The sequence below is a fragment of the Poecilia latipinna genome, unplaced genomic scaffold (genome assembly GCF_001443285.1).
Source record: "Poecilia latipinna isolate Pla-1442-1.1 unplaced genomic scaffold, P_latipinna-1.0 Scaffold227, whole genome shotgun sequence".
Lineage (NCBI taxonomy): Eukaryota > Metazoa > Chordata > Actinopteri > Cyprinodontiformes > Poeciliidae > Poecilia > Poecilia latipinna.
Window position 1 is genome coordinate 32903 of NW_015112843.1, and position 24251 is coordinate 57153.

At 41.7% G+C, this 24251-nt stretch overlaps 1 protein-coding gene across 1 annotated transcript in view; it reads left to right on the top strand.

Moving 5' to 3' along the window:
- Positions 1-13152: 13152 nt before the first annotated feature.
- Positions 13153-24251, top strand: part of skila (SKI-like proto-oncogene a) — a 31626-nt gene continuing 20527 nt past the window's right edge. The window contains exon 1 of the mRNA XM_015031979.1: positions 13153-14437. Coding sequence (XP_014887465.1) covers positions 13316-14437 — 1122 coding nt within the window. The 5' untranslated portion in view covers positions 13153-13315. The remainder of the gene's footprint in view (positions 14438-24251) is intronic.

Sequence of the window (24251 nt, forward strand, 5' to 3'; positions counted from 1 at the left end):
TAACCCTCCCAGTCTGAACGCGTCGGCGACGATCCAGCTAGATTTGCAGTACCGTGATTCCGCCACACATGGCGCTGTCTGAAAAATTCCGACGGTTTCTAAAAGGGGAGACGTTGCGCTTTCCAGCCAATATCAAGTTATTACGGTAATTTCACTCTCGCCGTAGCAAAGATTGAAGTTAATCTGAGGGGCGGTCTTTCAATAGATGCTAAATTGCGAAAATAACTTGCTAGATATTGAAAGTTCCAGTCGTTATGGATAAATAAGTAAATATATTAACTCACAGGACATTTAAAGAACTGCATACAGTTAAAATCAGGAGAAATATCCAGTTGGAGACTTGAAACTTAATTCTTAAAGGGTTAAAGCACTTCACCTTTTATGGTATTTGAGCTTTAGGTGGTTATACTTTTCAGATTCCTTTATGTAGAAATAAATAATTTAAACCATTTATCCCTTTTCTTTTACTTCTCAGTTCTGCTCTTTGTTTTTGCTCATTTATTGCACAATAAAATGAAATGCATTGAAACTATTCAAGCAGAATGAAGGCGCTTGCTAACGGCTCCACCAGCTTGTTGATGCTGCCGTTTTGCATCACTCGATCTCTTGCAATTATTGTAGCAGCAGGGGAATGTATTATTAAAACACTCAAGTTGTCATTTGCTGAGGTAATGAAAGATGATGGAAATTGGTTTAGACTTACTCTGAATGTAGAGAAAGCTCAGGATTCATTCCTAAAACAATGTCATTCCGAATACAGTATTTATTCTAAGTGTATGAAACCTGATTTCATTAGTCAGATTTCTTTTTCCATGTCAGTTTCTGTTTGCACCATTTTGAAAAATATTTCACCAACCAAAGCAGACCAACGTTTCAAGATGATATCGTAACAAACCTGCTCTGCTTCTTAAAAATCAGGTGACACAAACCGGTTTTATTCACCAGCTCTGGAATGTCTTAAAATAGAATCTCTCATAACTTCCCAATAATTAGTTCTCTGTTCAGATCAGAACATTTTAAAAATCAAAGGTTGTTTTTGATTTCTTCAGATGTCTCACCAAATTGAAACCACAAATATCAATGATTTTGTTTTTTTGCAGCTCCTGTGAGGAAATATGTCATCAGGAAAACTTAATAGTTTGCACTCAACGCATCTTTTGCACAAAAGAATGAGCAAACAGTTCAGTCTATAGATGTGCTAATCTATTGAAAAATGTCAAAAACTTGCAGCTGAAATTTCAGTAAAATGATTTCCACTACATATTAACTAAACACATTTCAGATTCTTATTTAGGGAAAAAGAAGCATTAAAAGCCATGGATCCTATCTTATTTAAACCTTACTGTTGATGTATCATTTGGGGATTTTACATCACAAAGCTGTGCTTGAAAATAAGTTCACTGAAGAAGAAAAATATTTGTAATGACAGTTCATTAAATATTTGTAGGGACATTTCATTAAGTTAAAAAAAAGGGTTATTAAAGGTTTGATCTTACATTGGCAGAAATGTAGTTTTTATTGTAAAGGTTTTTCACTTCAATTATCAAATAAAACTCAGGTTTCATAAGTGATTTATTGACATAGCATACAGGACCAACTTCACAGCCTTAAAATGAGACGTCAGTCGTTCTGCAGAGACTAAGCTCTCCCCTGCATGGGCGTCCTGGAGTGACAGGAATTAGACTGGATGTGTTAAGCCAGAGCTGTTCCTCTGGGGCTCCCTGAATCTCCTCTGCTCCCTTGACTTCTGTCAGGGTTTTTTCCCTTCCAGAGGCCTTGTCGTCTTCCTGGGGTGAAAAGGTCAGTGACGCCATGCTGCTTTACTCTGCCCTGACGCCATGCTGAGTGTGAAAAGGTGAAAAAGGGGCCATGGCAATGATAATACCTGTCAGAAGTAATAAACCACACTGATTTGTGAGATGCAGTCAGGGGTGCAGCTAAGTACTTTCTGAGGCGTATGCAGACACTTTGCAGGTCACAACAGCTGTTACAGCTGCAGCATGTATGTTTTATTTAATTGTATATTTTTTTGTTTAAACTGTCACCATGTCGTGACAGTATGAGATGGACAATCTGAAAATAATTTTTTTTAAAATCAAGCTCCTCTGCCTTCTTTTGTGCCAATTAGAACCTAGAGGTGGGTCTTAGTGCTGTCAATCATGCCCAAGTGCAGCTGCTCACTCCCTCTTCTTGCTCTCTGCTACAATACATCTTATTCCTGTCAGCAGAGCCTGTCCTGAATGCTAAGGCTAGTTAGCAAGGTCTCCGATGACATCGGATAAAAGGTCTTATTTGAATAAAATAATATAAATATATTGAATTACTTACATCACTATTACATATTTATATATTTTATAATAGTAATCTCTTATGGTTATATTTGTAATATTGATATATAGCACCTTAGATGGAGTAGCTTGTCAATGAATAAGCAGTTTCCCCGTGGGGATCAATAAAGTATATTCTATTCTATTCTTTCTCCAGCAGCGCATTCACAAGGTTTATTGACAGCGCTAACATGTTCCTCCTGGCTCTGATGGGGTTTTTTTTTCTTCAAATTGCAATAGTAGCATAGGGAGGAGGTGGCGGAGCTTTATCCTTTCACATATCATCTGTCTGATTTTATACATGGTGATAAGTTTTAACAAATATGTAAAAAGCTTATAATTATTTTAAATAAAAGTTGCACACTGCAGTTTTAAATACAGGCAACAAATAATTGTTTTGCCCCCCCCCTCTATTGCGGCGCCCCCTCACTTTTGCGTCAACTCAATTTGAGAGGCTTGTTCCACATCCTGCTTCCGGTAACCTCCTGTTCGCCGTCTGGACTGAACCAGATTTCACAGAAAATGACCCCTCTTTGTAGCGACTAAATGAGACCAAGCATTGCCGCATGCAGGGACGAGGATAAATGCCTCGGCATAATTCTGTACTCCCTCGACGCCGTGTTTGACTTTGCTGCTGTGCCCTCTCTGGTTGAGAACAGGGGTACGCCTCCCCTCCAGGCACGGGGGGCTCCACATCACCCAGGAAATACTAACCTTGTTTAATTAATGGTGTAAAACGGAGGAGGGACAAAAGAGGGGAAAACATCCTCTTCTAATTGTGCGTGTCTTGGTGAGTGTTTTAGCCCGTCCCAGAAGGGATTAATTAACCGGTATAAGACACAAACTCTGAGCTAAATGCAGTCCCTTAGTAAAACACACACACACACACACACGCGCTGCAGCAGTGTCACATGGTGCTACTTGGCACAGTCGAGGCTCTGCATCTACTTCTTGACTGTAGAGTTACTGAGGGATCTCAAACATCTGCGCCCCAGCGTTCCTGTCGGGTGTCTGGAGGATCTGTGATTTTAATGATACAGAGGAGCCGCCTTAACTAGCTGAGGAGAAACCAGGAGCAAAACTGCAGCGTGTCGGAATGACAAGAACAGGGATCAATGGAGGCTCAGCCGACAGAAACAAACAGCTCTTGAAACTACAAAATGGCTTTTTATAGGTTTATTTACATTGTTGTTTGTTCTAGGAACTACTGACAACGTGTCTCTGAAATTCCAAGCAAAAGTTTTGTATTTATTTGCAGAAACTGAGAAGTGGTGAAAATAAGGAAAATGTTGCAGCACTTCAGACCTCAAATAATGCAAAGAAAACACGTTCATATTAATTTAGGAACAACAATACTGATGTTTTAACACAGAAATCAAAATTTGGTGGAACAATCATGAGGTTTTCAATGGGGTTCACTGCAGTGGGCTCTTCATTTTTTCCAGAGGTGAGTAGAGTAGCACTACGTCAACATATTTCGACTCGTAAAAGTAAAAAGTAAGTAATCAAGCAGGTGTAAAAGCCTGAAGTACTGAGGAACTGATCATAACATCTGGTTGAATATTGAAGAGGGGCAGTATTTTTGAATTTTCCAAGCACCTAAATGTCACAATTAAATAACTATGTTGCCTTCAGTTGTTATAAAAATATGACTTTAAAGAAGTTTGACTTTGCAAGTTAATGCTTTGAAATTGGGCCTCTGTCTCTTTAAAAACTCCTGTTCTTTCTGAAACTCTGCCTTCAGGAAGCCATCACAACATCCCTCCTCTATTAACCCTTTAACAATGTTTTTACCGGTGTTGCACTGAGAAGTAGCTCATATAATAAGCTCAGCAGATGCACAAACTTTTAAAAATTGTGGAACCTGCAGGTCTGAGGAGGAGCTGCACCTCGAAGGCGTTTCGCACAGCTGAAAATGTCATCGCAGATTTTTGTAGGTGGGTAAAAATCTGAATCAGGTCCTATTTGAAAAATGTAAACCCACCAGCTAGCTCCACTCTTTTACATCCATATTTATATCCAGGAGTCTTTTACATCCATTGAGAGGATTTTTGCCCCACTATTCTGTACTGAATGTTTCTAATTTAGCCACATTGGAAAGTTTTTAAACATTAACAGCCTGTTTAATGGTATCCTGCAGCATTTATGCTTAATTTATGTCCAGTCTTTAAACAGGTTGCTCCAGGCTAATCGTTTCGTCTTTTTATGTATCTTTGTTTTTTGAGTCAGTCACAGGTTGACCTTCTGGTAACCATGGTGATATAAAGTTAGGGTCCCAAACTTTTGGTTGGTCATTATCCTGCAGGATTTTCTGCTAGAGAGCAGATTTCAATGTTCAATCATTTATGAGGAGTCATGCAGCTCCTGAAGCATCGAAGCGGCTCAAGACCATCACATTATCAGCTCCATATTTTTTTAAAAAATCCTGTGTTGTCTTTTGAATCAAACTCTCCAAAAAGATAATCTTTTACCTCATTTGTCCAGAGATTTCTTTCTTAAAATCCGTATCTGTCATGATGGGTTTTTTTTTTTTTTTGGTAAATTTGAGACAGAACTTTTTATTCTTTTTGGTTTTCACCTTCGACCTCTCTCATGGAAGCCATTTTCCCCCAGTCTCTTTCTGGGTCATGATGTGTTTCTTTTTTAGATCTTTTGGCCTACTTCATGCTGTCAGACGGGCTCTAATGACTCTAAACATCCAGCAGTGTTCAGGCCTTTGTGTGTTTTTAATTGACGCTTTAAATTAGTAACCTACTTGTTAAGGTAAAGCGTGCCTTATTGTTCCACAGAGGAAATTTTTTTCCAACATGTGCATCACATAAATTGTAGCGTTAATCACTTGAACATTAAATATTAACCACATTACATAGGATGCTTCACACAACCCTCCGTATTATACATATTCTTAAGCAGCAGATCTCTGCATGACACAATGTGCATCTTAGATGGAAAAAAGCTAAAATATATCAAAATGTTAGTGGAGTGTAAATTCAAAATAAGCAAAAACAAAAACAAAAAAGAGTGGCATCTTGGGCTCACATCTAATGGTTGTTTTCACAGCAATCATTAGATGTTATCTTTATGTCATGCAGATCTTCCAGCTGGAAAACCTGTTTCTGTCCTACCATCACAAATGTAAATGTGTTTTAATCATGGTAAAAGTTTTGTTGGAGGGAGAAAAACTCTGTCCTTTCAGTCAATTAGACATAAAAAAGAAGTGTTGAGATTTTCTTCAGAAATTAAACTTAAATGGTGAAAGTAAAAGTATAGTTATGGTTAAGGCAGAAATTATGTAAAAAACTGAAATTACAAGTGTTATTTTGAAGCTAAAGTGTTTGTTTCTAGTCCTGTATATTTGTAACGCACATTTCAGCAACAAGGCAGTTCAAATCGCTCTTCACAATACAAACATAATACAGTAACCAATTATGAAACAACCCACAAACAATGATTTTGTCTAATGCCATCATTTAGCAAATCTACATCATATATATTGCTACTAATCAAAGGCAACTCTAAACAAGGGAGCTGTAAGCCTTGATTTAAAGAAAATCGTTTTTTCAGCATCTTTGCAGTTTTCTGGAAGTTTGTTCCAGATTTGTGGTGAATCGCTGATCCTTATGCATCTATAAAGAATTGATCAAATTCAACCTTGAGCAGGTTTTACATGCATTAACAGCAGGAGAGTCGGTAAGTGTGGCACTTCCTAATATGGGATTATCTTTTCTCCTGGACAAAGACAAATTAAAGGTTGGATTTTTGGAAATTGTTCACTGCGAGAATGTGCTACTGTAGTAACAGACTTTTGCTCACCTTTTCCAGTGGCGCAAGCAATAAGGGGGGCAAAGTAGTACTTAAAAGCGTTTAAACTGAGCATATTTTTAAATGAAAAAGACAGATCCTTGAATATATTTTTAAATCATCTGAAAATTTAGGTCACACTGTATGTTGCAGCATGTTGGAAACCCTGTCTGTCTCATTCTATCCACTCTCAGCAACACTCATCTTACCCAGCTCAGTTCGTCATTTCTGATATAACGCTGCACTGTAAGAGTGTCAGTAACCATAAATGGCTTTAGCTTTCTGATGCTGCCTGATTCTGTCCGGTTTGTTTTCTGACAGTCTGTGGAGCTTCAAACAGACAATTTATGGGACAATATGTTGTTTCAGGGTCACGTACAGTAGCAATGCTGACGTTTCAGATAAAGAATCTGAATGTAATGTAGGTCAGTCCAGTCAGACGGTGCCACAGGGTTTCAATAAGCTCTTCTGTATCAAGCAGATACCAGAAAAACAGGACAAAATGACAGCAGGAGAAACAAAATGTGATGTAGATGAAGCAACTTCCTTTGTGAGTTTCATCACAGCTCAGCACAGAAAACACTCATGGAAAGTTCATGTATTCCTGCTTTTTTCTCTAAGATATAGACATAGCAAAGAAGGGCTAATTGCACCTTAAAAGGCTGCACATAAAGGTGCAATACTGAACTGTTTTTACTGAAACAAACTTGCTAACTGACACTAGATATTTTTTCTTATTTTGTTTTCAAGTCTGATATCCGACTCTTTTTGTATAAAAATAAAAGTTTAAAAAATTGGTAAATCATTTTAATTCAAAATATTGATGTAAAAAACATTGATTTTGATTTTTCAGTCTAAAACTAATGAATATTGTGCATTTCATGTAAAAAAACACAGTAAGCAACATTTCACCAATTACTGTGAAGAATGGTAAATAAATTAAATTTCTAGTTTGTTTTTATTGTTTTAATTAGTCAAGAATTGCATAAAAATAAGAGTTTCTGTTTTCATCTAGTAAGAATGAACCTTGCCTTTGATATCTTTTTTCCCCAGCCATCACAACAATATGCTTCTATTTTTATTGTATGATCTTTTAATTTTATTTGTTTCATGTCTTTACTTACTCTTTTTGCACTGGAATAATTTGGGTTTAGTTGCATGTATATTTATTTGGTTGCAGTTTGCTAGTTGTGCCACTAGGCGGCACTATAATTACCAAACAGAAGCATTACCTGGTTTGGTATCAGTTGAACCGTTTAGAAATTTCGTATTTTTTACCTTTTTTAATTATTATTAAATATTTTTGCTTTCATACTCACAGGGCAAACTTCCACAGTTTCTTTTGAGCAAACTAGTTGTTCTGGTAGATGTAGGACATATAAACTCAATGCCTGCTAGCTTAAAATGCAAAATAGCATGTGTGTGGAGAAAAACCAAACGTACATCAACCTGAACACACTGAGGGAGGAAACTTCTTAAGCAGGAAGAGGCAAACTGTTGGATACCCCAAAAGATGTTGACCTTCCACTAGGAATGACTCTAAATGCTCAGCTCATGTGTTCGAATCCAACTGAGTTCTTGTGGTAAGAACCAGAGATTGAAGAATCCTGTTGACTGACCCAAACCGTCCAGCTCCGCGGTGAAGGTGTGTGACCTCAGACTTCCGCTTCGGCAAGCATCATTATCTCCAAATCACACATAGATCCACTGAATGACCCAAGACACATTTCAATATCTTCCATTGATCTTAGACAAGACGTATGAAAACGACCAGTGAGGTGTCTGCCTCCTGGGTCCACTTAGTACTAAGTCCAATAACAGTTAGGACGACTCTCGGCTAATGGAGAGGCTTATGAATGCACCCGTCTGCCACACTTTGTCTGCCAGTCCCAGCTGCCCCCACCCTCTTCTTCCTCGTCCTCCTCATCCCTCAGCGTTTTTTTGTGTTAAACCCTCGTTGAACATTCAGCACAGGTCACATTATTGCACATATGAGATTAATTTACTCCCTGCAGAACACAGAGTGATGTTATTACAGGAAAATCAATGTCCCTCTTGTTGTTCTCTGGGGCTGTGCGGGGTGTATGCACATCTGCTCTCATAATACAACTGCTGACCTTGCTGTCAGAGAGTGAGGCATAGAGAGGTTGCAGCGAAAAGGTTGCGGCCGGCCGCTTTGTTTATCGAAGCTTTATCAAGCCGCTCGGACCTCTCGCAGACGTGTGACATCAGACCGCGAGTCAGCCGGCTGGCCTCAGCTGAGAAAACGCCGGAAAATGTCGACGGAGGATGAAAACCTTCTTGAGGTCACAGCGTTCATTCAGTCTCAAGAGTACAATGTTGTACTTACCCACTCTTCTAAGAAAATTTCTGACATAATCACTAAAAATGATTTCTGTCCTCTTCGCAACCTCATTTTTACTACTGTAATTCCTTTCTTCTCTGAAATTACAATGTACCTCCTAGGTGACCTTTTGACCTCCCGTGGAGGACATGTCCATATGATGAGTGGGGGAGGGGGAGCTCTGGGACAGAAAGACTCCCTTTAACCCAGTGAGTGTGTCCTCTTTTGTCCTCTCGTTTTTCTGTGAACTCGATGGGAAGTCAACAAAACAGGGAGCAAATGCTAACCAAGGACATGCAAAGGGGGGGAAAAGGTTCAACATACCATCAAAAAAATCATTTCAAACCTGTAAAATCCAGATTTAAGAAGATTTGAGAACAAATAACCTTTTATTTTGGCTTAATATAAAAAGATATCTGAAGTATATATAGATATATAGCAGAAAAGCGTGTTTTTGACAATAGTTTATATTTTTTTTGTATGATTGACACTCATTTTTGATTTGTTTTATTTTCTTTTTCATGGGATAAAGCACATTAATAAACATGAATAAGTAATGTAAATATGCCAGATTTATCCAAAGAGACACTTGTTCAAGCTTAACGTCGGAAAATCAGTTAGATTATTATCAATATAATTGAGTAATTATAATAATAATTGTTATTATTAGCTGCAACACCAATACTACTACTACTACTATAACTACTAATAATAATCATTAGTGAGTAATCACAAGCAATACAGCTATTTGGCATTTAAACTACACTTTTATGCTTAATATGGTCATGTAATGCAACCCTTGAATCTATTATGATGTAATATATATAGAAAGAGAGGGGAATAAAATAGAACATAATAGAATAGAAACAGCATTTATTTTATGAAATTGTAGTGTAACAGCAGCATCAGGTATAAAAGTTCACATAAAAAGTGTCAAAGCAAGATATAAAAATCAAGATTAACAGTGAGAAGAATAATAGTAATAATAAAAATATTCGGTACAAGACTAAAAATACTGTGCAATCATTACAAATAAAAATTTAAAATATCCAAGGGATGCGCAACTGAGTTGGATCACTTCTCCAAAATGTTTTTTTTTACACAGAAACACACACACATATATACTCACAAAAAATAACGCAACAACTTAATACTTAAGGTATTGACTTGCTTTAAAAAAACTTTAATTCCCATCTTTTGACCTATATAGCTAAATCAAACTCCTTAGTTTGATTTAAATGTTTTTGTTTGTGTGCCCTCGCCCCCTTTACAAAAGTTTCTGGAAGCGCCCCTGGTGCCTCTCCGCTCTGCTGGAGGGGAAAAACTCCAGCGTCTCAGACCGTGCTAGACAGACAGACAGACAGACAGGAGGACCGACAGACGAGAGACACCCCCGCATAGTTTCCGTCAGCCGGGTGACGTCTCCGCCTCTCAGCCCGTGTGCAGTGTGACGTTACGGGGCTGTAGTGGAGCCTCTATCTGCATCTTGTTGACGGTCCGCCAGGCTTTTCCAGTACTGAGAAGACCCCGGAGTGGAGAGGACGACGCGGACGTCGTTCAGGCAAGTGATCGCTACTACAAATACTACTGCTAATGATGATCATAATGATAATAGAAGAGCATTGAGTTTTTAAAACAGGTCGGTTAAAGCGGGGGTTATTGAAGCGGAATACGGTTTGTGATTAACGGTTGGTTTTGCTCCGTTCAGCCGCCGCGAATGGAGGGGGTGAAGCTAATCTCCTTTAGCCTCCCGTATCGCTCCCTATCAGGGGGAGGTGAGCCCGCTGGAATATTAGCGCTGGGTTATCCTGCTTATCGGTCACTATGCCGGGGTAACTCGTCCTAGTAAGCGCCCCGGTGTGAGTCGGTCGAAGCGGACACCGTGGTGTGTGTGTGTCAGTCAGCTGGTGTGTGGACGGAGCTCGGTGGGTCAAGCTTAATTTAGCCTGTCCGAGCTCCATTTAACTGGGAATAACCTGGAAATTCACTCCTTCCCAATCAGTTTTCATTTCTGCTGATTTCTCTTTAAATAAGCCAACAGGCAATTTATTCGAGGATGTTTCTTATTTCTTTTAAATCTTTTGTAAGAACGAGTTCACAGCTCCAAATGTGGAATATTCCTAGTCTTGTTTCCGACCGCAGCGCCCGTCCGATAAACGCCGCGGTCGGAAACCCAACCGTGCCCTCAGCAGATCGGCGTGTGCCAGACCAGACTGTAGCGTAGACAGTGAATGTCATTATCAGCACTGTCTGCATACCAGAGCCGAGCCAGAGGAGAGCAGCTACAGACTGAGGAGGAGGGGGGAGAGCAGGGGCATTACGCGGTGTCCTTGCAGCAAAAACGATACTAGAAGTGGAGGGAGTGACATTAAGGAGATCAAGTTTACGGATTTTTGCGAGGTTTCTCAGACGGATGCACATGCTGTTTGGAGTGAAGCTCTGCGGGCGATGCGCTTTCTGCCGTGAATTAATGGATCTTAACGAACCAAGGCTGAAGTTAGCGTCCGATTCGCAGCTTGAATAAAGGACTATTTCGCCGCATTAAACGAATCTGGTCAAGCTTGAACTTGAAAGGGGCGATTTTGAAAGGCGTCATATTTAAATTTAGACAGGTCAAACTTAGAAATGATTATGAAAATGTAGACAGTCCTCAAGGGCCAGTATCCTGCATGGTTTAAATGTCACTTTGGTTCAAATTAATGGTTCATAACCAGAGGACACCGGCCCCTAAGGACCGGAGCTGGGCACCCCTGCTGTATTCAAAGAAAAAAACAACCCAGAATTGGCTTCTATCGCACTTTTTTTTGTTGTTATTTTAGTTTTAGTCAACACCTTAGGTGATGCCCTTCTTGAAAAACGATACCACCCAGAAAGCTCAAACCTGGATAGAATAGATCTAGACTAATGAGATATTCTTTAAAATACAGTTTGTGATTCCCAAAACGTCTATTTTGTTTGTAAAAGTGAAAATATCTGCAATTTGAAGTCATTTTTTGCATCTTCAATGTTCTTGATAGGGATAACCTTGAAAATAGTACCTAGACAGGTAAAATGGACAGAGATGATAGACAAAGATAGGACAAAATTATGCTGTCAAATAACTAATTCTATAAAATACAGTTTTTGGTTTGGAAAACCTTTAGTTTGTTTGGAAAAATATATAACTTTGTGTTTGTTTCACTAACCTACTGTAAATATGGGCCGCAGTATGAAAACTGCAATTGCTAGATATTTCAAATCTGGACAGAAATACTCTCAATCACCACATTGTTATTTATTAAATCTCTGTTCTATTTGTAAAATATCAAAAAGCTTATTTTTTTTTTTCTTTTTGGAACACTTTTTACTTCTTCATTGCCTGGACAAAACTGACCACATTGAAAAGCTAGGCGACGAAGAAGAAAACAAGCTTTAAAATGGTGCTTTTCCAATTTGGTTTTTCATCAGGTTAATTTTTTAGCGCATTGTAATCATCCTTCAGTCAAGTACCTACTTGAAAATTTTAGATCGGGTGCCAACTTCAGCGTCATCAAAGGAGTCCTGAGAAGGTGGCTCCTTGTAGCCCACAAATATTTCAGATTACAGCGCCCACACACATCAACCTGCTTAGACTTGGAGAGGAAAAAAAAAAAAAAGAGGTATTTCCATTTTCCAGAACGATGCAAACTACTCATAACCCGTGGGAAAATGATTAGTTGATCATAAAGCCGTAGTGCCTTATTTTCCACTCTGTTGCTGCACTTTCTATCATTTCTGCATTTTAAATTGTGAACACCAGATTTAATTATTCATCTTGATATAGCGGGACTTTTGACACTTATGAAACTGCAAGTCTTGGCTGGTTGTACCGCTTTTATCAATTGTTTTGCACTGGTTTGGAAAGGACTCTTTCATTTGCAAAGTTATTTTTCACTCAAAAAAAAAAGGCAGAGTGGTAGAGGATTTTGCACTGTTGAGTCTTGGTAAACTGGTTTGTTAAAATTCTCACTCTGCGCTTGAGAATTTGGTTTGAAACCCTTTGGTTGGACTGCCTGATGTAAATTTTCTCCTGTGTTTGTGTGAAGTGGGTTAATGGCCATTTGGTTCAGTGGACCATGCTGGAAGCCTCTGACCTCTGCCGTCCAAAGCGGAGGCAGCATAAAACATTACACTCTTTGTGAACCTTTACCGCTCTGAAACAATTTTCAATTATCTTTCATATCAGGAACAGGATGTATAGTGCCTTTGCATGAGTAAAAAATTCATAAAATGTATATACGACATCTACAAACTTAAGACTTTTATGTTAGAAAACAAAGTAGTGCCACCAGGAGGTGAATACGTGGTTTTCAAATACTTTTACAAATAAAAGTTTGAAGAATGCAAGAATGCAACTTCAGACTGAGGTGGAAGTTCACGTCTCTAAATATGCTGCCAGAGCTGCAATGAAGTGGGTTCGATCAAAGTATAGCCATGTCGTAAAAGGGTCCAGTCAAAGATTTGCAAAGTACTGATTGAGAGGGATTCAATGTAAATACCTTCAACCCTTTTAACATAATTTTTATATCCCTTTACTTTGTTAGTGTATCACATTAAATCCCTAATAAACTCCAGTAAAGTTTGTGTAAAGGATGTAAAGACGCTACAGCGAATAGAGTCGTCTTTTCTAAACTACCTTCTTTGTTTTTTTTTTGTGTTTAGACAGCGGATCAGAACCTAGAGACCTTCCGGAACCATCATGCATGTGTGCAGCTACCAGAAGACTTTCATTTAGTAAAGACTTGAGGGGGTAAAACGGAAACCAGGAAAACAAGGAACAGACGACAGAAGAAAAAGCGAAGGACGATAATTCCCACACTCGGACATGGCCAGCACCCAGACCAGTTTGAAAACCCCTTTTAAAGACTTGACCTCCTTTAAGGGCAACATGAAGCGGCTGTACAGGGAGCGGATGGAGGACGCGCCCATCAAGAAGCGAGTGATGGCAGAGATCAATCTGAAGAGGCGCGGCTTGGACTCCCTCCCAAAACTTCCCAAGGTGAAGAAGGAGCTGATGGAAGATCTGACCCATGAGGCTGAGATGGACGCCGAGGCACGGAGCGAACTGCACATCGTGGGCTCTGTGAAAGCCCTGGACCTGAGTCCTGGTCTCAAACACACGCTGGCCCAGTTCACCCTCAGCAGCCAGAGCTCCCTCGGCGGCCCGGCCGCGTTCTCGGCCCGAACGGGCCACGAGAGTTCCCCTGCAGGACTGCCGCCCCTGCCCTCCCCACCTGTTCTGGGAGGGGGCCCTCTCCTGGTTCCCTGCGACAGCTCCACCGAACTCACCCACTCTCTGCTGGAAGGAGAGTCCATCTCCTGCTTCGTGGTCGGCGGCGAGAAGCGGCTCTGCCTGCCTCAGGTGCTGAACTCGGTGCTGCGGGACTTCTCGCTCCAGCAGATCAACACCGTGTGCGACGAGCTCTACGTCTACTGCTCCCGCTGCGACGCCGAGCAGCTGCACATCCTCAAGGTGCTGGGCATTCTGCCGTTCAACGCGCCGTCCTGCGGCCTCATCACGCTGACGGACGCGCAGCGGCTGTGCAACGCCCTGCTGCGTCCCGGCGCCGCCCTCCCCACCGACCCCAGTGGCAAACTGTTATCTCAGGGCCTGCTGAAGGAAAGCGAGGCCAGCTTCCAGGTGGAGCACCAGTGTCTGGGCAAGTGTCAGGGTCTCTTCGTGCCCCAGTTCTACACCCAACCCGAGGCCCCCTGCATCCAGTGCGTTGAGTGCCAGCTGCTCTTTTCGCCACAGAAGTTTGTCATGCATTCACACAAGTCACCTGATAAGAGGACCTGCCACTGGGGCTTTGATTCGGCCAAGTGGCCCTGCTACCTGCAGCTAGCCAGGAAGTACCAGGGGACTCCGGAGGAGCCCAGACTCAAGCAGCTGCTGGACGAGGTCAAAGAGAAGTTCCACTATCAGCTCAAGAGTTCCCTTGACAAAGTAAGTCAGCATTGTTTGTGTTGTGTGCTGTGTTAACTCTTCTTGTTATCTGCTAAAAATCTTGCTCTTTCCTTTAACTCTGTCACAGCCTGAATGAGGCCAACTTGTCACTGAATAGTTTCCACATCAGTGCGCCTCATTGATTCTTGAAATAGCTAGTTAGCTTCCAGTCTTCTTCCATCATTTGCACCTTCCACATTGAAGGGTGTGCTTGTTACTGCACCCTAGTCAGATGAGATCGTATTGCTGGTTGGATCTCAGAGTTTCTGACCAAATGTTCAAGGTGAAAATTGTCATACTCTGGAGGCTTATATAATAATAAAAAAAATTAATAATTTTTTGTGTTGGGAGGTATGTGTTTGATTTTTTTCTGCAGTGTGTCCTGTATACAGTCCCTACAGGAAGTAGTGATGTTGTGATCATGACTATTAAAGCAAATTCAATCATTTGAAAGTTTTGCTCAGACTTGCATTTTCACCATTCATCTTCTGCACATCTGACAAATCACCTAACATTTTCAGTATTTCCTTCTTTTCTGACCAATCACTGCAACTCCGCTGAATTTCGACCAATCCCCAATAGCCACCCTTCTAATTTCATTTTTCTCAGCATCTCTTGAAAGCTGAACCTGGAAGATAGAAGCATGTGTGTAACATTTACCTGTTTTTGTTTGGTTGTTTTGTTTCAAAAACCATTTTGAGATGTTCTGTGGGATTTATTGATTCTTCTTCTGCACCTTAACAACTCCTCAGGACAGTACTGTATTTTTATCAAGGGTGCAACTGAAGAATGTACTTGAAAATGTGATTTATACTTTAAATATGTTAATTTCCTGTTTTGTTTTGGTTTTGGGAGATTATGTGCCGCAATTTCAACTTTTAGGTCGCAACAATCCCCTCCAAAAAAGCATGGCTGCCTCCTGGAGGGACTGTATATGTGGCTGATTTATTAGGCTGAAGCAGACTGCCTTATGGTCGGTGTTTTCTTAAACCAATGTTGACCTAGAGTGTGTCTGAGTCCCGGGACAGGTGGTGACATCTGCTTCACCAGGTCTGATCAGACCTAAGTTAGTCCAGCTGGCTACAGCTGAGGAGGAAGTGCATCATTTGTCCCCTCAGGGGTCACCCGCAGGTCAGTGGGAATGGCGCTCAACAAAAGGTTCGGCGTAGGAGGTTTAGGGACGCCTGAATAGAAATGCTGCTCCAGTTTGCCTTCAGTAAATTGGAACCTCTTTTTTCATAAATGCCTTTGCAGTTAAATAATAACATAATGTTCCCTAAACAAGCTTATTTTGAGATTTTTTTATTTTTTTTTCCAATCTAAATTTTTTGTCGGGAGTAAGTGTTTCTTGGAAAAAGGAAAATATCTGCACGCAAAAGCTATTTTTCAGAGTCCCTTCACCTGGAGGCCAACCTGAAATTGAAATTGCTTCATTGAATTTCTTCAGCTCATCTCTGAGGCTCTGAATTGCTTGATAGTTTTCCTTATTCTGTTTATACTTGTGGCGGCTGAAGGCGGAAAAACACGTCAATATATGATCAAAGCCACAAGGCCAGCAAGTCTATAAAAAAGTCAACAGTCGCTGAGGGAAAAGCTGTAGATTTTCTCCCCCTGCCATGAAGTGGTTTATGTCTCCTGACCTGCCTTTGACCACAATGGGAGCCCCCTCGTCCCCCCTGCTTCACTCTTGTATTGTCTCTGGATGTTTTTGTCTGTTCGCTGCGGTTTGTTCACGCTTTGATGCACAAATGGAGATAATTTTTCCCCTTACAGTCAAAGCAAAACCAACAACCCTCACTAACATGGTTTACTTGTCACCTTTCCTAACAAAGCGGCTGCTTATGTGCGCAGAGATGGACTCCAAAACAAACACACAAATGTTTGTGTGTTTGGGAAACAGACAAATGATTTCCCTCTTCCGTGTCTGGTTGACTTGGAGCGTGTGGATGCGGCGGAAACGCCGTCTGCTGTCTCGTCTTGCATCCTAACCGCATTCCTGTTCCGCCCCTTTCCCATCCCTCCGACTCGGAGGTTTCTTCTCAGAGGTTGGAAAAAAAGACGTCTTTTATTGCCGCAACGGAAATGCACTCAGTGAACAACAATGGACCCGGGCGACAACAGCACCAAAGCATCATGTTGGATTATAAGTCCTAACATCTCGGTGTGCTTTTTTTATGTGTCAGACGGTGTTGCTCCATGTACGTGCTTGTGTGTGTGTGTGTGTTTGTTTGTAATACCTTGTGGGGACGATTTTCCTGACATATACTACGTTGTGGGGACCAATCGCTCCTTGTGGGGACCGGAGCCTGGTCCCCACGAGGGGAAACCCTGTTTTTGGGTCAGGGGTCAGATTTAGGGCTAAGGTATGAATTGAGTTTTGGTTAGGGTTAGGGTTAGGTATGTGATGGTTAGGGTTAGGAAAAGGGTAAAGGTAAGGTTTAGGTTGTAGAAATGAATGGAAGTCAATGGAAAGTCCCCACAAAGATAGCAACACAAACATGTGTGTGTGTGTGTGTGTGTGTAAAGAGCAGATAATTGGAGGCCAGTGTGACACATTTTTCGTCTCTGTCTCACACTTTGTCAGGCTCTCTGGAGCCTGCGTCTCACCACAGTTCGAGGTGCTGTCTCTTCTCTGAGGTGATTTCCACACTCTTTCTCTTTAACGTCAGTGCTGGTGACGACGTCTTACCCCACTGTGCCCTTTTCAAACTTTAGTTTCATTAGAAACCTCCAGTATCACTTTTAGGCGCTCCTGATTTCTCTGCCTTTGTTGGGAAAATCCAACTTTCACTTGAAGTACATTTATTAATTTATCAAAATCGTATGTGGGATAATGCTAGGTACCGTAACAGTCTCTTTAAAAATAATTGTAAATAAAGCAATTTTTAATGCATAACTACTTTTTTTTTCTAAGATGACCAGTTTTAGAGGCTCTTATTGGGAATCTTTGACATTCTGTATTCGATTATAAATAGGACGTCAGACAGACGGCCGTTTCTTTCAGCCACTAGGCTGGATGAGGAGCCATGTTTATCTTTCCCCCACACACAGCGAGCAGCACGGTAAACGGGGTAAAGAGTGGCATCACCAGAAGCAACATTAGATGCCTTGTTTAGGAGTGAAGCCAGAAAAAAAGCTGTTTCTATCCTACCACCACAAACGTAACTCTGTGTGGTTTGCTAAAGACTACTGGGATTTTAAATTAAATGCTTTGGTCAGATGAGATTATGGCTGAAGCGATTAATTGGATTAAACGGATTAATCGTGATGAATCAGTTATTGAAATAATCATCATCTAATCTCTTAATAGATTAATTAACTGGAGTGTACAGGCTAAAAAAATGTATGTTTGCTGGAAGAACAACAGATTCAGACCAGTAGTTAAACCCTGAACTTCTTAGGTGGCAGTTTATTATAGAATATAAGCAACTTTTGCTATCCAATGATTACTTAAAAAATAGTAAACAGATTATTCCTACACTGTAGAAAAAGCAGAGCTTTTCACATGCTGTTGATAGAAGTATATTTTTAGCTGGAGTTGCATCCAGCTTGCGCTACAAGCCTTTAAGGCAATAAAATGTTTATTTTATTAATAAATTAATTTAATCATTTGCTTAATTGCATTTTTTTATGTGTTTCTAATACTATATATGTGCCAATTTTTGTGTGATTAATTGTACGATTAATTACTGAACTGATAGAATAATCGATTACTAAAATTAAATATTAGTTGCAGCAGTGTTTATTTTTTCTCATCTTTTCCGGAGATGCCAGTCAATGCATCCGTATTCAGGAAAGTACAAAGTGACAAGGAGCCATGTTCCTGGAGAGATCCCGGCATGGAAGTCCTCCAGGAAGCAGGTGATTTTCGACATTAAAGGATGATGACACTCAACCCGCCTCCAGCCCTCCCTTCCTCTTGAGAGCGGATGTATGAGTGTATAAAAGGTCAATAGTTAGAGAACAAGGTGACCCGGCAGCGTCCCGCTTCACTCAGTCACAACACGGCGCTTCCCCTCCCATGGCAGCGCGATCCGCGCCTGCACATGTGCGCAAATGAGAGGAAACGAGGAGGACATGTCGCTCAACCCCGAACATCCTCCAGACTCTTGGTGTCCAGCCGCCTCCACTCCACTGGCTGCGTGACTCATTTTTTCCACATCCCAGTGGATGTGAACAGAAGGCCAGCCATGCATGCATCCCTGCATTCTGGTTCATGCCTCGAACATGAACCCCCTTTTTCCCATGAGTCCTTATTGACACACGCCGTCAATGTGCACATTTACTAGCGAGACGAGATGAGATGCAGACGAGAACAGGTTTTTTTTTTTTTTCCTTCTCTCTCCAGCGGCTAGAAAGTCCCATATCCTGTTGGGAGTGTTTGGTTTAAGTAGATGGATTTAAAACCTCCAGGACCTGCGCTCTGTAAATGGCGCCTTGTGCCTGGAGGCCCGGCTGGCCTGTCTGCAGATCTCTGCTGTGTAAATAAAATTTGCTTGACGGACGCCATGAACAGACAGCAACAGCAAGCCGAAGCCTTATTAAACAGATTATTTTGGTACTCCACAAACAATAGGCTCATTTTGCCCGCATGAGCCTGTGAAAGTGGTTTAGACTCTACAGTCAGACATCAGGTGGCGTCATATTTTTTTTTTCTTTGTTCCTTTATTTGGTTTCCAAAGAAGACAGGAAGTAACAAAACAAATTCAGATTTGATGATTGCTTTTTTTTTTTTTCCACCTTGCTGCATCGGTTTTCGCTAAGCAACGGGTAACAAAAAAACCCACAACAAAAAACATTTTGTTTCACTTTTTTTTTTTTCCTCTTAGAGTCCTTGCATTCAGTTTCATACCTGATACGTGAGGCGTATCTTTAAGGCGTCTGCGAGCGCAACCCCTGACATGTGTTGCTTATTTGCACCGGCCTTGTTTTGCAGCGTCTAGCTGGCCCAGAGTCAGAGGAGTCAGACGGAGGGAACAGCCTTCCCTCTGTCTGTCTCCCCCGGCCGGGCTGACACAGAGGCTGCGGCACAGACGGCAGACAGCTGCATCTCTCTCTCTCTGGCTTCCTCTGTTTGCTATTTGGAAACCAGTGACTTCATTACCACAGAGCAGCGCAGCTGTAGTCTCTGGCTGGCTCCTGGGCAGTCTGCTGCGTCTGCCTCTCCGTCATGCTCGCATCTAATTGGATTTTTGCAAAGATGCTAATTAGGCGAGGGTCGCGTTGAGCTTCTCACGGTTTGATAACCTTGACTAGAAATATCACAGTATTTACACAAAAACTGAAAACTAAAATCAAGTTAATTTGACTTGCAGCGTGAAAAGGATAAGAATTAGCTTTTTATCGTAGCACAAACGAGATATTTGAGTTTGGTTTCAATAGTCAGGTTATGTGTTTGATTACTCAGCCTGGTGTTAGCAGCTTAACACAAGCCACTAATAGCTCGCCACCTTTAGCTCAGAGTGACGGGTTGGCACATGCCCCTGGTTGGGGCTAAGCAGGCTTCAAATTAGCTTGTCATGGTCATCCGTTGATTTCTGATTGTAAGGACTTTGAATCATTAAAGCTTGTGAGATCTTAACTTTTTACAATTATCTAAACCCCAGCTTTTTGAAAACACAAAATGTCTTGACAGCCATAAACATGATGGTAACCGTTCACCGTGTCATTGTTCCTACTTTTCCCTCCCCTTTATTCACCGTTTTTCTTTGAGTTCATACTTTCAAAAGTTTTATCTTCCAACATTCGGTTTGCAATCCTCCGCTCATCTCCTTCCTCCCTGGTGCACATCGTATCTCTGAATGCCCCCCAGGCCCCAGTCGGCTAACAGTAACAAAGTAAGCGGTCAAATGACCTGATAAGTCGATCATTACATAAGCAATAAGACCACTTGTGTGCGTCTGCGAGGCAGATAGGCGGAAAGGCCAACGGTTATTGATCAGATCTGCAGCCTTGATGGATGTGACGAGATGCAGATGACACGAAACAGAGAGGGGAGAGGAGAAGTGAAATGACAAAAATCGGAGAGAATGTAGGAAGAAGGGAGGGAAAGAGTTGGGGAGGTTAAGTCACCGCAGGCCAGTCTAAATGTTATTCAGTCACAAACAACTCCTCACCAACCTCGTCCGCATCTATTCGGTTCTTACTGGGGGAGTTGGGGCCCAGGTCTCCTCTGCCCTCCAGTTGACAATTAATCTCTCCAGGACCTGAGCTGAATCTCCAATCTGTCCGATAGCAACCCTCCTGGGTGACCAATCACATGCACGCCACCTAACAACCAGCACACAGACAGACCCCCATTTTGGTGTTTCTCCTACTAAACACAGAGCTGCTGGTGTTGAACAGAGAAACCTATAATCTGAACCCACTGTAGTTTGCTGGGTAGGAGTGCTGATGGTTGTTGTATGTGACCATGCTGCCTGTTGCAAAGGACTGAGCGGGGCCCCTCGAGGTGGGAGGAGCCGAGCCGAGGGGCCCTCTGCTGTGTCACCAGCAGGTCAGTGGCAGTATTACAGAGCTGTAAGCGCACTGCAGCTCGCTGGAGGAATGCCAAAGTCATTACTTCTGAGTCTTTGTCTTAAATAGACAAGAATATTCTGGGGTTTTAGGTTTCACATGCTCAGGGGCCTCGGAACAGTTAAGGTCTTTACATGGTTTAGTCCTGCAGCAGCTTGCAGTCTCTACATTATGGTAAAACATGGAGCGTTGCTTTACTGGTCGGTCATTTCATGCCTTGGCCCGGTCACTGGAACCCGATAGTTTTTGCTTGATCAACTAGCTGAAAGACAGACAAATCCAGCTGTTTTCTGACCAATGAACACAGGATAAGTACTTGTTTTGTATTATTTAGAAGATATTAATAAAGAAGCCTGCTTCATTTATTATTTAGATACACCGATTGTCCTGGCTGAAACTACTCTTCAAGATTTTTATTTATTTTTTATTGATGTCAGAGCTTTTTCTCCAGGGGAATGTACCACACATAATCAAAGGAAAATGTACTGGAGGTTTGATGATAGATGTTGTATTTTTGTATGCAGTAGAAAATGCACAAATTGCAAGAGAATCCTCAATTATGCATCAAAGTGCATGCTTTTTGTTGGAGCACTTCTTCTGATGCATTTAGTGAATGCATCAGAATGCATCTTATTTCTGGCTGATTTGTTAAATCCTCCTCACTTAAATCGACGTATCAAAGTCAGTATATGAATAAACAAACGAAGCAGATAACATTATTATAAAAGCAATTGGATGTAATGCATCTTTGTTTTAACCGTTTTTTTTGGTGTGGTTTATTTACTGAATCTCATACCAGCCCACGCTCACACTGAAGTGGGTTTACTTTTGAGCAGCAGAGATGGCTCTGTCTCTACACAGGAGCCTCTGCCAGGTTCGCCAACAGTCAGACAGACTAAACAAACCTGCCAGGCCCCTCCCAGTCGTCCTTCAGGCTTTAAAAGTGTCCCAGACTGACGGCTTGTTTGCATGTTTGCCTCGCCCCGTCTCGTCTCTCCTACCCTCCCCTCGGGGCACCAGGCCAGTTTGCTGCTTCTAAGGAAAACCAGCCTGATAACGGGTGAAATCAGCAGCAGTTCCATGTAATGAGCTACGAGTCCAAACAAGACTGATTGGTGGAGAAGAGATGCATCCGAGTGGCTCGCCTCAGTTGTTTTCCATGAGACCGGAGTGATGAGTCTCCGTATTAATTAATCGACATGCTGATGAGAAGATTAGCCGTCCACTGTCTGGTCTCCATGGGAGACAGCCATAGAAGCAGGTTGGTGTCCAGGCAGCATGGGGAAATGTGCGTTTGCATTTGAAAGCCTCCTCCCCCTGGGAACGGTGATTAATAAAGACATAAACTGAGAAAACCAGAGACGAAGCGATCCACAGGAGAACCAACATATGCAGCTCACTCCAACTCCCTGTCACTTATTTACCCCCCCCCTCCCCCCAAGTCCTCCATCTCCCAGACAAGCAGATAAACAGGATATCAAAGGCGTGTCATAAGTCCCGCTGGGCCGCCGCGCTCCACATCCACAACACATTAAGCCCAGCCACCACACGGATCAATTATGCATGTTGCAAACACGGGGAAACCGGGGGAAAAAAGAAGGGCCGCTCTATTAAAACGAATCCCCATCCATCCACTTTGCTGCTAATTTATCACCCCGTGCGGTAATGCCTCGCCATCTCAACATAGAAGTAATTCTGCTCGCAATGTTTGAGATTAGCCGGCCGCAGTCTTCCAGTCTGACGGCCACACATGTTTTAATAACCCACAGTGGCAGCCGAGTTAAGTGTTTCCATGATCTGTTGTTAGTTTCTGCCTCAAGTCTAGACTGCGAATGAAAACAGAAAGCCCAGCACAGCTCAAACCTGCTAAACTTGGTCTGCTTGGCCCTGTTAGGCTCACCTTTGCTCCACTAGCTTAAACTTCAAACACCTCCCAACTGTTTTCTTCCCGTTCCACCGTCGGCAGTCTCTTTACCCCCATAAATCCTGATCTCACCAGGGGCTCTGAGCGATTTTGCTCGAGGCGAAACTGTAAAGTTAGCAACCAGGAAGCAGAAAGAAGCGAGGGACATTTTGCACTTCGGCCCGCTCCTCTATTACTTTCAATCCCTCCGTTGCCAAATGGTGATGTTTATCTCACTGTTAATCCCACCTGCATCGACGTTGCTCATGGGAATCATCCGTCTCACTGATATTTCTTCAGGATATACACTGTTTTCTTTTGCTTCATTTCCCTCGGGAGATTGTAGCAGCTCAATTAGTTGCTGTAAATAGAGGCTTGGTTCTGCTTCTCCCTCTAGATCAACTCTATAACTAAAAAGTTTCTGACCTCAATATGCAGCTATGAGCTGGGAATGGTAACGGCTTGTTTGAAACTAGTAGTGGTGATGACTATGTGTCAGAAAGCATCATCACAATGACAGTAAGTCCTATAAAGAGCAGTAGAGTTGAAACAATTAATCAGATTAATCATGAGAAATCGATTATTGAAATGATCAACTAATCTCTTAAACTGATTAATCGTTACCTGACGTATACAGACTCAAACAAAGGCCATTTCTGTCCAATTAGTAATTTGGTAATCCAGAAAATGATAAACAGATTAGCCCTACACTTCATTGATGAATCAAGCAGAAAGGGCTGAGCTTTTCACATGAAAAATCTTAAGTGGTTAAATGTGGTTATCATCAGACTAATCAATAGAATAATTGATTACTAAAATAATTGCTAATTGCAACCCTACCTAACAGATTTGCACATGTAGATGCCGACATGTTTTTCCCTCGTATGGTCAAATTGGACTTGAGATCATTAACCTGCTGAAGAAAAGCAACTCCACAGCATGATTCTGCCACCACCATGTTTATCTGAGTGGATGGTGCCTTCAGGGTGATGCTTAGTGTTAGATCTTTACACTTAGGTTTACTAATCTACTGCTATCTGAAGGTTGCATTTTGAAAAAGTTGGCAGGGTATGAATGCATTTGCGAAGTTCTGTGGCGTATGCAGCATTCATTGTTTGTTGCCTGTTCCTTCGCTGCAGCCTTGCTGCTGGAGAGACTTGGCCCTCAACAGGGTCTTATTACCCTTGACTTTATCCTTCGCAGAGCGCAGTTTGCCTTGTGGTTTTTTTTTTTTTTTTTTTTTTCCACAATCTGGCTGCAGTTTAACCAGTTCCTGTGACATGTGCGCGTTGTAATGCCAGACATCTGATTTGTCATCGCTATCAAAATGAACCGGCTGAGACACATCCTGATCCCCGATGAGACCATCCGTGCTGTATTTCTTCGTAAGACTGA